Source organism: Aotus nancymaae, unplaced genomic scaffold, assembly GCF_030222135.1.
Source record: "Aotus nancymaae isolate 86718 unplaced genomic scaffold, 86718_ANA_hifiasm-v0.15.2.pri h1tg000007l, whole genome shotgun sequence".
In the NCBI taxonomy this organism is placed as follows: domain Eukaryota; kingdom Metazoa; phylum Chordata; class Mammalia; order Primates; family Aotidae; genus Aotus; species Aotus nancymaae.
In genome coordinates this window covers 44,731,253-44,746,658 of record NW_026988418.1, presented here as the reverse complement: position 1 = coordinate 44,746,658, position 15,406 = coordinate 44,731,253, and the positions used below count along the sequence as shown (strand labels likewise).

At 33.6% G+C, this 15,406-nt stretch overlaps 1 protein-coding gene across 17 annotated transcripts in view; it reads right to left on the bottom strand.

The window, feature by feature from the left end:
- Positions 1–15,406, bottom strand: part of ADGRL2 (adhesion G protein-coupled receptor L2) — a 678,543-nt gene that overhangs the window by 44,313 nt on the left and 618,824 nt on the right. For all 17 annotated transcript variants that reach the window (XM_064372556.1, XM_064372557.1, XM_064372560.1 and 14 more), the window contains 2 exons: positions 11,242–11,351; positions 4,100–4,900 (listed from right to left, as the gene is read on the bottom strand). In XM_064372556.1, coding sequence (XP_064228626.1) covers positions 4,100–4,900; positions 11,242–11,351 — 911 coding nt within the window. The remainder of the gene's footprint in view (positions 1–4,099; positions 4,901–11,241; positions 11,352–15,406) is intronic.

The window sequence follows — 15,406 nt, the reverse complement described above, 5'->3', positions numbered from 1 at the left end:
TCGTGGATCATCAGATCATCTTATTTAATCCTTACCACAACTCCTTGAAGTGGGCACTATAATTATCTTTCTTTTACAGATAAGGAAACTGAACCATGAAGTTAAGTAATTTAAGGTCACTTTCCCATACTCTTAAATGCTCCTAGTTAAAGATTATTATAGAGTCCAGAAAAATATGGCATCCAACAAGGAACCTTGCAGTTTGCTAGGAGCATTTAACTGACATGGTGCTTCTGTGCAAATCACTAAAAGAATAAAAATTTGGAAAGAAAATATAAGACTACAATCACAAACAATGCGAAGTTCCATAATGAAACATGGCAAAAGGTTGAAAACTCAAGAATATCCTATAAATAATAACAGAAAACACAACTTACAATAGAATTGTAACTCTAATCCAAACCCTTTTTTATAGAGCTCTATTTATCCTGATGCCATACTATGCATTCAGATTAGCTGACTTAGGATTCTGTCTACCATTTATCAGTTGAGTACAAACACCTAAGAAATGATGCTAATAAACATACTTAATAGGTACCCATGAAGAGCTAACACATACAGAAGAATGGTTCAATTTACTCTTATTATGTACTAAGAACTTGCTATTTATTACCAGGGTTTTCCTCCATGAAAGGGTTTGAAGACAACAGCCATTTATGCTAAGGGTAATATTCCCCTCACTGAGGTCCAAGAACTCACTCTCACCCACTGTTCATGAAATGAACTCTAGAGTGAGTTTGTAGCTTAATAAAGCAAAAATGAGCACCTATTAAACTTGCCCCTGGTTCACTGTCTAAAAGCACTGATCATCTTTTATAGAGCATTCTTTACCAGTGAAAAGGTATCTCGAAAAGCATGTATTCTATGCTATATATAAACAAAACTGGCTCTCTTGTTAAAAATTTTTTCCTGGTATTACAGAAGTGTACCATTTAATTAATTAGTCTAAGACAAATGTTGAGAAACTGCCAAAACCCAAGTAAAAACGCATAATTTTCTTTATAACATCTGGGATATCAAATGCGCAGACAGGTTAAGTAAATCTAAAGCAATCCAGATTAAGAAATGGAAGAGTTAAAACAGGACTGGAAAGGAATTTTCCTAAGGCCATTCCAGAGAGGGAGAAGGTGAAAGAGGAAAACCAGACCTCGTTTAGGGGAGTGGAGCAAATGAACTACGCAGGGATCACATAAAGCTCAAAATTCACCAAAAAAAGATCAGGGCACAAAAATATTATGCACTTGCTTTTAGGAATGAAAAGCCTTGGATTTATAAATGGGAAAAAGTACTGAAGCTAATACACTATTAAACAGTCCACAATGAAAAATAATATGGATAATGAAAAAAAACAAATGTATAATTTTACAGCACAATTTATGTCTTGGCCATATGCATGATAGCAAATCCAGCATGTAAGACTTGAACTATGAATTTCAGCAAAATAAGTCAATCACTGCTTTATGACAGGCAAGGAACTCATTTCTCTGATTGTACTGTCTTATCAGTTTCCTGGATCTTGTTTCTGGAAAGCTGACAGTGGCTTACTGGTTTGACCTAAATTTGTGGGCCAGAACAGTTCTGCAAGGCCCCACATACATGCATATAGGTAGCACACATCTTGGATGAGAGAGATGGGAGTCTCTAAAAGCATAATATAAATTACAAGGAGAGAGAGAGAACGAATATGGGTCAAACAGCAGTGAGAGAAATTTAGGTCAAATAATACTTTTTATCACTAAGGGCTGAACAAGGCTTGGTCAATATGAATTTTCATATTCTTGGAATATTTATGAATGGCTATTTTAGATGACAAAACATAGTTGTAGGAAGATACAGTTGCTACATATGCCGAAGCTTTTCATTTTCAAGGCTGTTAACTGCTCTTTCCAAAAGCATCTAAACTATCAAAGACTTTTCTTCTGAAATGGATCAAATTATTTGCTAAGATATATGACACATATGTACGATGACATTACTATCTTCGTATTCATTGAAGTACTTTGTGACAAGTAGATGGGTAATGTTTTCATTTGTTGAACTGAATTATATTCCATTTTATTCACAATTCTTCAGGTTGTTGCCTGATTATGAATTTGCAATTTTTCTTAGGATGACAAAAAATTTACTGCTACCCAACGCAAATCTAACAACTGTCAGACTTATACAGGTTACAAAAAGGTTAACATAAAGATCAATACAATTTTAGCCAATGTCAATACAAGCTTGTCAATGTCTTAAGTTTGCCTTTTGACAAACCTATAGGATAAAGAAGCAGTATTGTAGTAGCAGCTTTTGGAAAAACAATTGAAATAGATGAAATAAACCAAATTGCTGGCCTCATGAACAAAAATATGCATACATTTTAAAATAAATGATTCCAAGACACTATCAATAGAGCAGGGAAATACAGTAGGGCATAAAACTATATGCCCCCCAAAAAGATTTCATTGTTACAAATTTAACAATTGAACATTACTGCTACAACTATAAGCCAAAAAATATAAACATAAACTGATTTATGGAAAAGAGGGCTGCACACTAAGTCAATGCATCATTATTGTTATTATTAGTTATTAACAAAACACATATTTTGGTATTCTACAATGATTCAAATTAGAAATTCAATGACAAAAAGCTGCAACTTCTGCTTTTGAGGTCCTGACTATATGACAATATTTAAAACTGGTTAACAGCATATCTTAAAGTATGTGTTTGTTGTGAACATATTTAAGTGTGTGTACTTGCACTGCTGTAACAGAAGAAAAAATACATTAATCTGCCCCACCATATTGAACATATTAATCACTCCAAATAACTTTTTAGTTCCTAAAATTCTGAAATAATGCAGTAATTTGAAAATTAACTCAGTAAATTAGGATATTAATTCAGATCTTAAACACACAAACACTGTTCAGATAGAAGACTTATAAACAGTGCAAGCTCTGTAACACGTTAACTAACTTACTTATTTCTTTCCTTTCCTCCTTCCCTCCCTCACTCACTCCCCTCCCTCCCTCCCTCTTTCTCTCTTTCTTTCTTTCCAGAGTCTCGCTCTGTCGCCCAGGCTGACTACAGTGGTGTGATCTCAGATCACTGCAACCTCCGCCTCCTGGGTTCAAGCAATTCTCCTGCTTCTGCCTCCTGAGTAGCTGGGATTAGAGGCATGCGCCACCACACCTAGCTACTTTTTATATTTTTAGTAGAGATGGCATTTCACCATGTTAGTGAGGCTGGTCTCGAACTCCTGACCTCGTGATCCCCCTGTCTTAGTCTCCCAAAGTGCTTGGATTACAGGCATGAGCCACTGTGCCCAGTCCAAGTTATTCTTTCATCATGAGTATGAGATAATCTTGTTTTAATGAAGTATTCATTAATCATAAAAATTATTTCCTACAAAATTGAACTCACTTAATAAACCAAAGTATACTTCCAAAAAGTATTACTTCCTAAACTAATGATCCTCCATAAAGAGAACACAAATCACACAATCCTAGCATATCTGTCATCAGAAGTCATCACTGAGGATCATTTAGAGCTTAGTCCATGTGATTGTGAAAGTCACAGAAATATTGACTTAAAACTGTCACTTACTTATTACAAAATAAAAACATGTAATTTTACATGATAATCTAGAAAAATATTGGATGGTTCCCTCTCCTACTCAGAGAACAGACACCAAAACCTCAGAACGCATATACCTGGCATTGTACATCAAGCCTAGTCATTCTCCTGGGACTTCCTAACACATGCTTCCTTTAACCACTGGCGCCGAGAAGTTAAAAGGTCTGCACATAGATTATAATCAATTCAGAAGTCAAGTAAGGGAAAACAAACAACAACAAAAAAATTTCTGACAGGTTTCTGGCTGGTATTGTATTTTTAGCAATGAAAAACTAAACTGACCAATAATGTCACAATTTCTTGAAGCCAACATTAAAATGAAGAAATTCAGAAAAAGAACCATAATAAGGCAAAAATATACCATAACATTGTGCTTTGTGGTTTAACAAGAGAAAGAAAATAGAAAAAAAAATTAAGAAGTCTTTTAAAAAGTGCTATTTACAAAATGACGTAAGTATTAGCAAATAAACATTCTTACCTTGGGCAGGATCTGGTGGACCAAACTCCAGAGAATACCGTAAAATGAAGTTATTGTTCCACACATAAAGTTGGTTATCTCTTGGATTGTAATCCACTGCAGCAATATACTGATACTGGTTGGGGAAGGGAACATCCACATATTCTCCTCGGTTTAATCGGGTATTGTAAATGTAATCAATTGCATTCTTGCCTGTTTCACTTTCATTGTCTTGATAAACTGACCTAACCACATAGAGGACTCCGCAAATCATAAAAGCATTTGATGCAGCACGTTTGTCGTATACAGTCTCCCACGTTGCTTCAAATCGAAGAGTGTATGGATTCAGCTGGCTAATAACTATCATTCCATTGTTCTGTTCAGTGGCATAAATGACCCATAAGCCATTTTCATCAACTGCTAGGTCGATATCAGTCTTTCCTCCCCATCTGTATGGTGAGGTATCATGGTAGTTGGCATAGTTAATTATGGCCTCGCCACTCTTAATTCTAGTCCTCAAGTCAAATTTCACAATATTCCTTGTTCTTTCTTTGTTAAAGAAGACAGCACCATCATATACCACAAATCCAGTACCATCCACTCGATTTGGAAGTTTATATGTTGTTGTTTGGCGACTATTTTGAAAATCTTCTAAAGAAGCATATTCTATTAAAGTATCAGTACGATAGGGAGTCCAGGGCATGAAATAAATTTTATCTGCAGCCTGAAGAGGGTCCTTGCACCAAGCACCCGCCTTTTGTTCAGCTTCATATATACATGGTGAGTCCACAATTGCTTTCAAGGTCCCAGGGCACACAAAAACTAACAGTTACAGAGAAAAGACAAAAATTAAGCCAAGTTAAAAAATTACACAGGCAAACACATTTCAGTGATCACAAATCAAAAGGGAAAAATTCATATTATTAGCATTCAATTTTACCAAAATTTATGCTCAATACAAACACTACCCTTCTTTTCTAAAAAGTCAGCAAAATCAGTGTACCAGGGTACAAAGTAACTGGAGTTTATTTTCACTAATAAAAGCCTAAGTTTAGGATCATTCATAATTGGTCTGACAATTTAAATTTTGGCTGTGTTTTCATCTTATAATTTGTCAACCTATGTTTTAAAAGTTTGAGCTGTATACAACAGTGTATATTTTATTTTATTCCAAACATTATACCCTTCAATCCCCTACCCCACCAACAGGCCCCCAAAAGCAAGACCATGAAATAAGGCAAATAAAATAGAAAACTCAGTGTGAAGGCTTATTTAGAACTTTTACATAAGTTAGACTGAAAACAAAGGTGCTTCAATTTGAGGAACATAAATATTCGGAAAATGCAATTAGGAGCAAAGAAAAGTAAATACAAGAAAAGAAGTGATGAAACAATCAGGAGACCCTGTAACCATGGCATGCTATGGAGAGGGTTCTGGAAGCCAGGCAAGATGACACTTTAATTATAAGAAAATATCCAAAGGTGTCAGAAAAAGAGATAAAGGGTAAAAAAGAAACAGAGAAAGGGCAGCTCCCCCTCGCCGACTTCAGAATTTTTACCCCATCACCAGATTTAGCAGTCACACAATTTCACTGTAAACAGTTGACTTCCTTATGAGGTGGCATTTATGAGGTCCTGCTGATTATTTTAATACAGGAGTGTTGTGGGGAGAGGGGAGGAGGTTAACATCCATAAGGCACATAACAGGGAGCTGGGGTTCAGACTGTATACGTTATTTACCTTTTTGCTCCACTTCTATTTTAAGCATCGGAAGAAAAATAAAAAAGGTGCAAGGAGAAAAGAAGAAAGATTAAAATAAATTGACTATTAGTCTAAGACTGAATTCGTAACAGATGCTAAATATAGGAAGAATAAGAGCTGTACTACTTTGGATAAAGAGAAACACACAACAGGAAAACCTAGCAAGAGAAAGATTCTAAAGTTACATAAAAGAACATGGATCAATCATTTTAGGAGATTAAGGAGGCAATACAAAATGCTGGCATGTTGCTTCACTTAGCGTACCTGAATAAATGAAACTCTTCACTAATGCAAGGTATACATACTCTTGCCTTTCCAAAGTCACTCAGCACTCTTAGCAAGTTTTACTTTGTATATGTATGCTATAGACATAAATGCATGCATAGGTACATCATCCCCATTTATCTTATATGAACTGAATTATTAAACTAACATTAGATAAGCATAACAATAGAAAGATACATTTATAAAAATCACAACTTAATTTTGGAGTTTAGATCAAATTTAATTCTGATGTGGTTACATGTTTCTCAAAGATATTTACTAAGAAAAAATAAACAACTATGCATCCCAGTATATGTTTCAATAGTTTTTCCATTATTTTCTATTTCTAGATAAATCAGTTTTAACCATTAAAAAAGCCTCCTTTTTAGGAATATATAAATCTCCCCCAATTACCAGTAGAGATTTTGAAGAGTGGCATAAGGTATTACCTTTCATCCCCACTAAGAATTAGTATATTTACTTAGTTATGTTTACATATACATTTTAAAATTCTTATTAAATTTTCTATATTATATATCTCAAACTTGTAATACTAAGTCTATTAAAAAAATAAGCAAAATACATACAAGGGAAAAGCAAGCACAGTAGGCAAGGAGAAAAAGGAAGAAAGAATTATGGTTAGCTTATTATGACAATTCTACCATCATCAATTTACACAGAAAGCAAGCTAGCATGCAACAACAATCATACCAAGCATTCAAAGCAAATACCTTGACTCTACAGACCTTATAAAAAGTAAATGCTTTCATAAAACAAACCTGATTAGTAGAGTTACGTGAGGAGAAAAAAAAAAACAATTCCTACAGTTTCAAGAAATGGATTATGCAGTTAGGAACAGTGCTACGTTAAGATCCTTGTTGGTAAATAGTATTCTAATAATTACAAACCATAAAATACCAGTTTACGTTGTACATAGGTTTGAAGTATGTTGCCTGAATTTCATAAAATGACCAGACTGATGTCTTTTTCTCCCTTTTCTATTGTTAAAATGTATTAGGATGTGCTAATACTGCATTTCCAAAATGTGTTCAGACAGTGTAGTACACATTTTATTAAGATCTTTGTTTGCTTAATTTTTAAAAGTTACAATAATTCATCAAGATTAAATGTTGACCTTCTGAAATATCTATGGGAAAAACATCACAAGAACATTTCTGCCATAGGAATGGCATACAACTTTCCATATTAAGCTACAACTTTCCCCAACCAACTTGGTCTATGTAACCACTTTTTGGGAAACATACTTGATCTATAATGTGTAATTCTGACTACATCTGATAAATAGAAGAAATTCAATTATTACTGTCTTGAAAACAACACTGTTTTATAAACTACTAGTCCTAAAATTACTCCTTAGCGAAGAGCAATATTATACCTGCTTAGAATCAATAATGGAAGGGCGTGGTGAGAAAATGAGGATAAGAGAAATCATTAGCGTTGTGACTACTCAAACTACATTTATGTACAACGGTATGCTTTTTTCCCTAAGGAAAGAGTAATTTTACTGAAATAAATGTAAAGAATAGAAATGCTGAGCTCGGTGGCTCATGCCTGTAATCCCAGCACTTTGGGAGGCTGAGGCGGGCAGATCAAAAGGTCAGGGGTTTGAGACCAGCCTGACCAACATGGTGAAACCCTGTCTCTACTTAAAAATACAAAAATTAGCTGGGTGAGGTGGTGCACACCTGTAGTCCCAGCTACTTGGGAGGCTGAGGCAGGAGAACTGCTTGAACCCGGGAGGCAGAGGTTGCAGTGAGCTGAGAGCATGCTATTGCACTCTAGCCTGGGCAACAGGGCATGACTCCGTCCCAAAAAAAAAAGAAAAAAAAAAAGAACTTAAGACAAATTCAATAAAAGATGTAGAAAGTATATTTTGTTTTTATTCATTGAAAATGGCCAAATTTTATCATTCGATAAACTAAAATGACAATGTAGTTACTGAACAGAATATCAAAGTCTTTATTTGAGATTTAATATCACATGTTAAAAGAAAATAAATATAAATTGTATATTGTATATAATTTATAAATCTGTTGAAAAATAAGTAACACTCAAAAGTGAAGATTAAAAATATTATAAACCTTTGATGATTAATGAATCATATAAGAAAAATATGGCTATTTAAAACAAAAAGTCCCTACATTACGATTTTTATGATAATCAAAAGGACAGATATCTGTGAAACCACCCAAAATTCTATCAATGGAAAAATACAAAAATACAATAAAATTTATAATATCAGCATTCTCTATCACATGCGAAATATCTACTGTAACTTGTTATAAGAGACTGTATGAATTAATTAATAACAATACACTTACTTTTCTATAGGTGAAACACACAAATACATGACCCACGAACATCAGTGGAGGACTAACACAAGACAAGAAACTGACCCAAACTAACTATACAGCCTACATACTCTGTGAAGTGACACACTATTTCATTGAATAATCTTACATGTTTATTCATTAATAATGATTTAATCAATAGTAATGTCATTTTTCTTATTAAATAAAACTTATATATAATATTATATTTACAATGATAATTTGAAATAAAAGGTATAAAAATGAAAACTGACTCCTGCCTGTAGAATGCAAAATTCCAATCTGATTAATATCCTTTATTCTCCAAGATCTTTATGACTCCTCTCAAATATAAATATATGCAATTCCTAACAGTCTGGCAGTGATAATGGATACTCTAAATATACACCACTTTTGACATGAACATTAACTGGGTAAGTACAAGCATCACATATAATACACGTGCCTGTTTATAAACACACTAAAGTAAACAAAGTAACAGCATTTCTAATGTTCTATGTTGAGTAAATTTCTTTTAAAATTGTCAGAAGTCACGAAAACTTTCTGAAATTGTTTTATAATAGGACTTAACAGTTTGGAATATGTAAGATCCTGGAGAATTTACTGTGGATAGAAACTGGTATAAAGCCAAGTGCTAATAAATATGTAATAAATGCTATCTGATGGTGACAATTTTTATCAACTAAGTAACGTGTAAAAGAGGTATGCAAATGTCACAAAATACAAAAACACTACTAAATCAAGGAGAAAGTGAAAGCTAAAGGCTTAAAATAAAAGCAAGTATAAAGAATGAAATACAATGGACAGAGGCACAAAGAAATAAAAGGTGAGGAAAACAGGAGAAAGAGGTAAGAAAAGACACTGTCCTACATATTATTAGAAGAATCTAAAAAGACTCTTTGCATTGTATTTTAATATCAGTTGCAATTTTTAGTGTGTCACTACTGTAGAGTATATAGGAATTATAATTACTTTTATGCTTTAGCAAGGAGTGATTAAAAGAAAAAGCCATAGACTTATTTCTGCCTCGTGCAAACATCTAGAAAGGTAACAGCAAATTAATTACTAATTTTTTTAATTAAAGAAAAACTAAAAAGAACAAATAAATACTTCTCCTGAGTATAGCTATTTGCAAGTTTAGCACACAATGTATAATACTTCTGGAGAACTGAAAAAGTAAAATTTTGCAAGTTAGATGTTCCAGAAGATATCCACATTTTCCTTTCTTAAACAGCACAAGAAATAACTTAAGAGTCTGAAAATAATATTTGCTTAACACTGTTCATGGTCTATAGACTAGGTTACAGGAACTGGCTCCAGAAAGATACAATTCTTGGCAGCTCTGACTGATTCCACTGTTTGGGAATGGATGCTGTACTTCTTCTCTAATTTGAGGACAGAAACCAAGCTAAATTCAAGTGAAAGTGACTTTATGGAACAAAATTTTGGTTAAGTCAAAAGAATGCAATGTTCCTCTAGTGGCACGGGAGAATGATTATGTAAGCCACCAACACTACACAGGAGAAATGATATAAAGATCAGTGTACTCAGTAGGCTTCCAATCCTACAAATGGTATAGAAAATACTGAAAACATAAAAAGCATCCATTTCACAGTAACACAGGAACACAGAGCAGGGATGAAAAGATAATCTGTGTTTGGCCTTTAACTGATAACACGAAAAGCCAATTTGTCAAAACTGTGTCAGAGAAAAGATGGAGAGTACCTTCACGGCATGTGTCAGAATGTATTACTACCACATCGGACACAGCAGATCTATCAGAATTTGGCCCTTTGGTTTTAGAAATATTGATAGTTTGAACATATAAATCTGTCAGAACTAATGACCTAGCTTTTGAGGTTCTGGAAAGAGCAATTTCGTTATTTGCAATATCCTTTTTTTAGAGGACGAAAGTGTACAAAAACTGTCTCAAATCAGTAAGATTGCTGATAAAAAACATGTAATTCAAATGCCTATGAACTAACATGACTAAATGATATCTCTATCTCCTCTATAATTTAAAAAGCAAAGACAAGAATACTATCAAACTAGATTATAAAAATCAGGTAATATTCAAACTTTTAAGTTGTCTAAAATGGTAAGATTTTTTAAATTGAAAGTATAGAATACAATTTTGAAGGATGAATCCTGAGATTAGAAGGAAAACTACACAAAATTTGACTAATGGCTGAAGCCTACCTATAAAATTTTCAGTTGAATTTTAAATATTTCTCTGTAGGATCTTAAAAATGATGATACAAAATTAAAAATGGAGACATGTGCATTTAGCATTTAAGATTTCATCACTGAATCCAGTAAAGAAATGCTCCCTTAAAGTAAAACACTTGCCTCAGTTACTGCAATGGTAGCTTTTACCCGGCACTAAAGTTACTACAACAGCAGGTAGCCATTCAAGTAGCTCACGATTAAAACTGAAGTCAATTCCTTCTTTAGAAAACTGTGAGCCAAACCAATTTGTCAGCAACTGGTATCGGGCAAAAGTACAGATTTCTATCAGCCGTATTGAATAGCTAATTCAAGTTTGTTTTCTGGAAAAACACTAGCCTTAAAAGCCAAACACTTAAGAACACAGACAGACACTTGGCCAGCATCACACTATGGCTTCCTTCCACACTTCATGAAGCTAATTGGAGGCCCAAGTCTGTTAGTGCTCTGCATGCATAATGGTTTTGTAGGCCATAAACATATGCTTCTTTCACGTGTAGTCTTTCAGCATCAAAGACTAATGCTGGGGAAAGTGAAAAATATATATATACTGCATACTTACTGTAAGGGACACATTCATATTGGACTTCAAGGTATTTGTATGTTCCAGGACATGGATCAGGAAACACATCTGACCCAGTAACTACTATACACTGTGTTCGATTGTTGCACCTGGAAAACAAAATGAATCAAACTCATGTAACATAATGTGATTATTTTACTTAAATATAACACAGAAATTTTTCACATTTTCTTCAAGCAACTGGAAACATAAAACAAAAATTCAAGTGATGTTAAGTCACCCAATATTATTAAATATTTTGTAGGAGTTTTATTTTCTTTATGCTGTAATACATTGGTATAATGGGTCACACTAAATTTTAACTTGAAGTAAACAGAAAATGGCCAACATTTTCCTGTTAGTCTATTATACATTTTAAGTTTAATTTTTGACATATTCAACATGAATTGAACAAAACAACACAACAATAAATATCTTACCAGGATATTAGATATCATACTTAAGAATTAAAATTACAATTTTTAAAAATGGTCCTATAACTAAACAAAAACATAAGAGTCAAAACCTGAATTTCTCAGCATAAAGTTTTTGACAACACAAAACAAATGAGGAGTCAGGAATTTAATTTTATCCTCTAAATCCAGTTGGGTGTAAAGTTCTCGAATGCACATACTTCCTGCACTCTTGATTACCAGACACCAAGCTAGTAGAGCTCACCTTATATGCTATGGTCCACATAAATGACAAAATGCATCTAAAGGATTTAGAAAAATGCTTGGCACATGTAATGTCTAAGCATTACTGTTACTATTTCTAATCATAGATCAATGTGTCTATATAATTAATGAGATGACTATGTACCTTGGTTCTATACCAGTACTCCCTAAAATATAACATTAGAAATAATGTTGCACTAACATGATGCCTAGAGTGTTCTGTTTATTGTTACATGGAATTATTTTCTTATTTTTGCACTTTCATTAATTCACCAAAAATATTAATAATAGATTAGAATTCCAGATAAGATGACATATAAGTTCTACGAATTTGTCTAAAAGGTCTTTTCATAAGCTTTGTAATGGCAAGAACTATTTCTTTTACAATTTGATTTGACTCCAACCTAATGAATAAAATGTTTTCAGGGTTTTTATTGTGTTTTCTGATAGCCATATACATTAAGAAGGCAAAGCAAGCAGAACAAGAACATTATAACAACATTTATTTAACAGTTGGAATATCACATATTCTATAGTGAATAAATTAACTAAACCATAAAAAAGCAATATAAAGATTTTGAAAAAGCATCCCAGTTTCTAGCACAACTAACTAAAGGGCAGTAGAAGGTGAGTCATGTGAAAGACAGGTAGGAATAGCCATATACTTTGGTGCCATTTCAACTCAAAACTAGAATGATTTCTATTTGAAGAGCAGCAAAGCCTGAAAACTTCTACAGGATTAAGTAGGTAAATTTTATAATTCAAAGTATATGACAATGAACTTCAAGCAAGACTTAAATATTAAATAAACTATAAATAACTTTTATCATGAATACTTTATAATATAGGATAGCATTTTCTTTAGAAATATACCATATACTGTAATTTTCAAGAACATAAATAATGTAAATGGTATAGTATTTCAGTCTTCTGTAACACGTTTCCTGTCATTATTCTGTATTTCTCTTAATTTGGTTCACTCATCTGAAGAAATTTGTGGCTGGACACTGTGGCTCACGCCTGTAATTCTAGCACTTTGGGAGGCCGAGGCAGGCAGATCATGAGGTCAGGAGTTTGATACCAGCCTGGCCAATATGGTGAAACCCCGTCTCTGCTAAAAACACAAAAATTAGTTGGGCATGGTGGCGGGCGCCTGTAATCCCAGCTACTCGGGAGGCTGAGGCAGGAGAATTGCTTGAACTCAGGAGGCGGAAGCTGCAGTGAGCTAAGATCGTTCCACTGCACTCCAGCCTGTTGACAGAGGGAGGGAAGGAGGACAGAGAGAGGGAAGGAAAGAGAGAGGGAGGGAGGAAGGGAGGGAGGGAGGAATTTGCCAGTGGTTCACCATTTAGTGTAAATGAATTATTTTAACAGGAACCAGAACCTGTTTTACATCCTAAAATTCAAGACAAGAGATAGGTTTATGGTTTCTCAATAGGTCAATAATATTTCCAACTAAGAAATATAATTCTGATGTTTCATTTTTCTTCTTAAACTTTTGCAGCAACAAGACAGTTCACTGCTTTTTTAGTTTCTTGATCTGCCAGAAATCCTAAACCACTAACTTGGTCCCATTAAAAACAAAAGTCCTTTCATTTCCTTCTTTGTATTTACTCATTCCTACAGGGATCTTTTTCTCACAACTCTCAGAAATGAAGAAAGTGTGTTAGATATCCCTTTCAGATACGCCCACAGTATACATTTTATAACTACTCAACCAAACTCTGTTAGGCTGTGAATCCCCACAAATAATTCCTCTTGTGAGTGAACTCTTCATTTAGTTCATCACCCTTCCCTTCTCACAAAAGGCTCCTCTCTCACATTAACGTACTAGCAACCTATGGGAGAGAGAGGGGATTGTACTCAAAGTGGAAATGAACCAAGAACACGAAAGACTTTGCTATCAAGGTGAAGGAGAAAGTAACTCAAAAGACTTAGCAATTTATATATATCATTTTTCAAAAATAAAGAATACATTGAAAATTGCCCGGTTTTTTCCCACCAGAAGTAACTGGATGAATGAATATAACTAGTACAGGGTTAGAAATCTTTTATTGCCTATTTCTCAGTGTCATGTATGTTCTGCAGAAGTATGTAAGCATTCTGACTTCCGTTACATTTTGTTTGAAAGAGGACCAACACTATAACAAAAAATAATTGTCTATATTTATTCTTTTTCGAAACAACCTTGCAACAGTCTTCTGACCAATTACAGGTTCAAATTCATGTCACACCAATTATGATTATTTATACAAACCACATAACACTTCTTGATTTAAATAATCAAGCATGCACTTTAAGACAGCAAAATGAGTTAATTCTACAACTATAATCAAGAAAAACTGATTTAATGAAGCTCCTGCAATAAAATTATTAAAAATTCTAGAATTCATGGCTTCCCGAAATATCAAAAATGTTCAATTTAAATCTGAAAATTTCATGTTTGCACACACACACACACACACACACACACACACACAGATATCAGAAGTACAAGAATTAATCTTGAGAAAAATGGAAAATTTAGGGCTAAAACAGTTAAGGGTCAGAAAGAAGAGAAACCCAACTGTAAAAAGCTAAGAAAATTAGAGCTTTTCATGCCACTATCTTGATTCATGGAAATGAATCTAAGATTTTATAGGCCCATATCACAGAAATAAAAATACAGACATTTATATTACTTTATAAATAATGCAAGCAGCACTAAGTTTACAAATAGAGAGTGAGGAGATAAGAAGGACACTGGCAAATACCCAATGTGAGCTATTAATACTAAGAAAAATCTGAAAATTCCTTAATAATATGCTGTTGGTAAGATTATAAAACTCTAAATTTTCTATCATTTAAAAATATCCAGAAAGAAAGCAATTACTTATCCATGGAAGCAAAGTAAATTCCCGCCAAGAGCTCAGTTTCAAGTTCTCATACTAATGAAAGTGAAAAGGTAAAGATAAGCCAAGAAAGAGAAAGCGTTTAGTCACTTGTATTCTCAGTAGTGGGCATAGTTCCTGGCATGACTTTCTCCCTCTTCCTCTACAGAAAAAGATTTCTTTACCAATAAAGGCATCATTGTTTTAACAATCAAAATATCAGTATATTTTGGTAATATCATGTGGGTTTATTATGTTAATAACCTAAAATTTTCTTACACGTTAAGCATAAAAAATGGGTGTGAATGGGAACAAGGCAGAAGAGAAAAACTATGGTTTAATAAATAGACCTTTTACTACAATTTGAAGGAACTACAATTACTGTTCATCATAAAGAAACAGTTACTAGAATATATTTTGAACACTTCAACTTTCAAACAACTGGTCTTATTTCACTGTATATTTATAAAGATGAACAGATGAGTTAAGATACTTAAAGCAGTGGTTTTCCAAATGTGGTCCTCATACCAATAGCACGAGCATCAACTGAAAACTTGTTAGAAATACAAATTATTAAGTTCCACCAAAAACTGGCAGGTTCAGTAACTCTGGAAATAG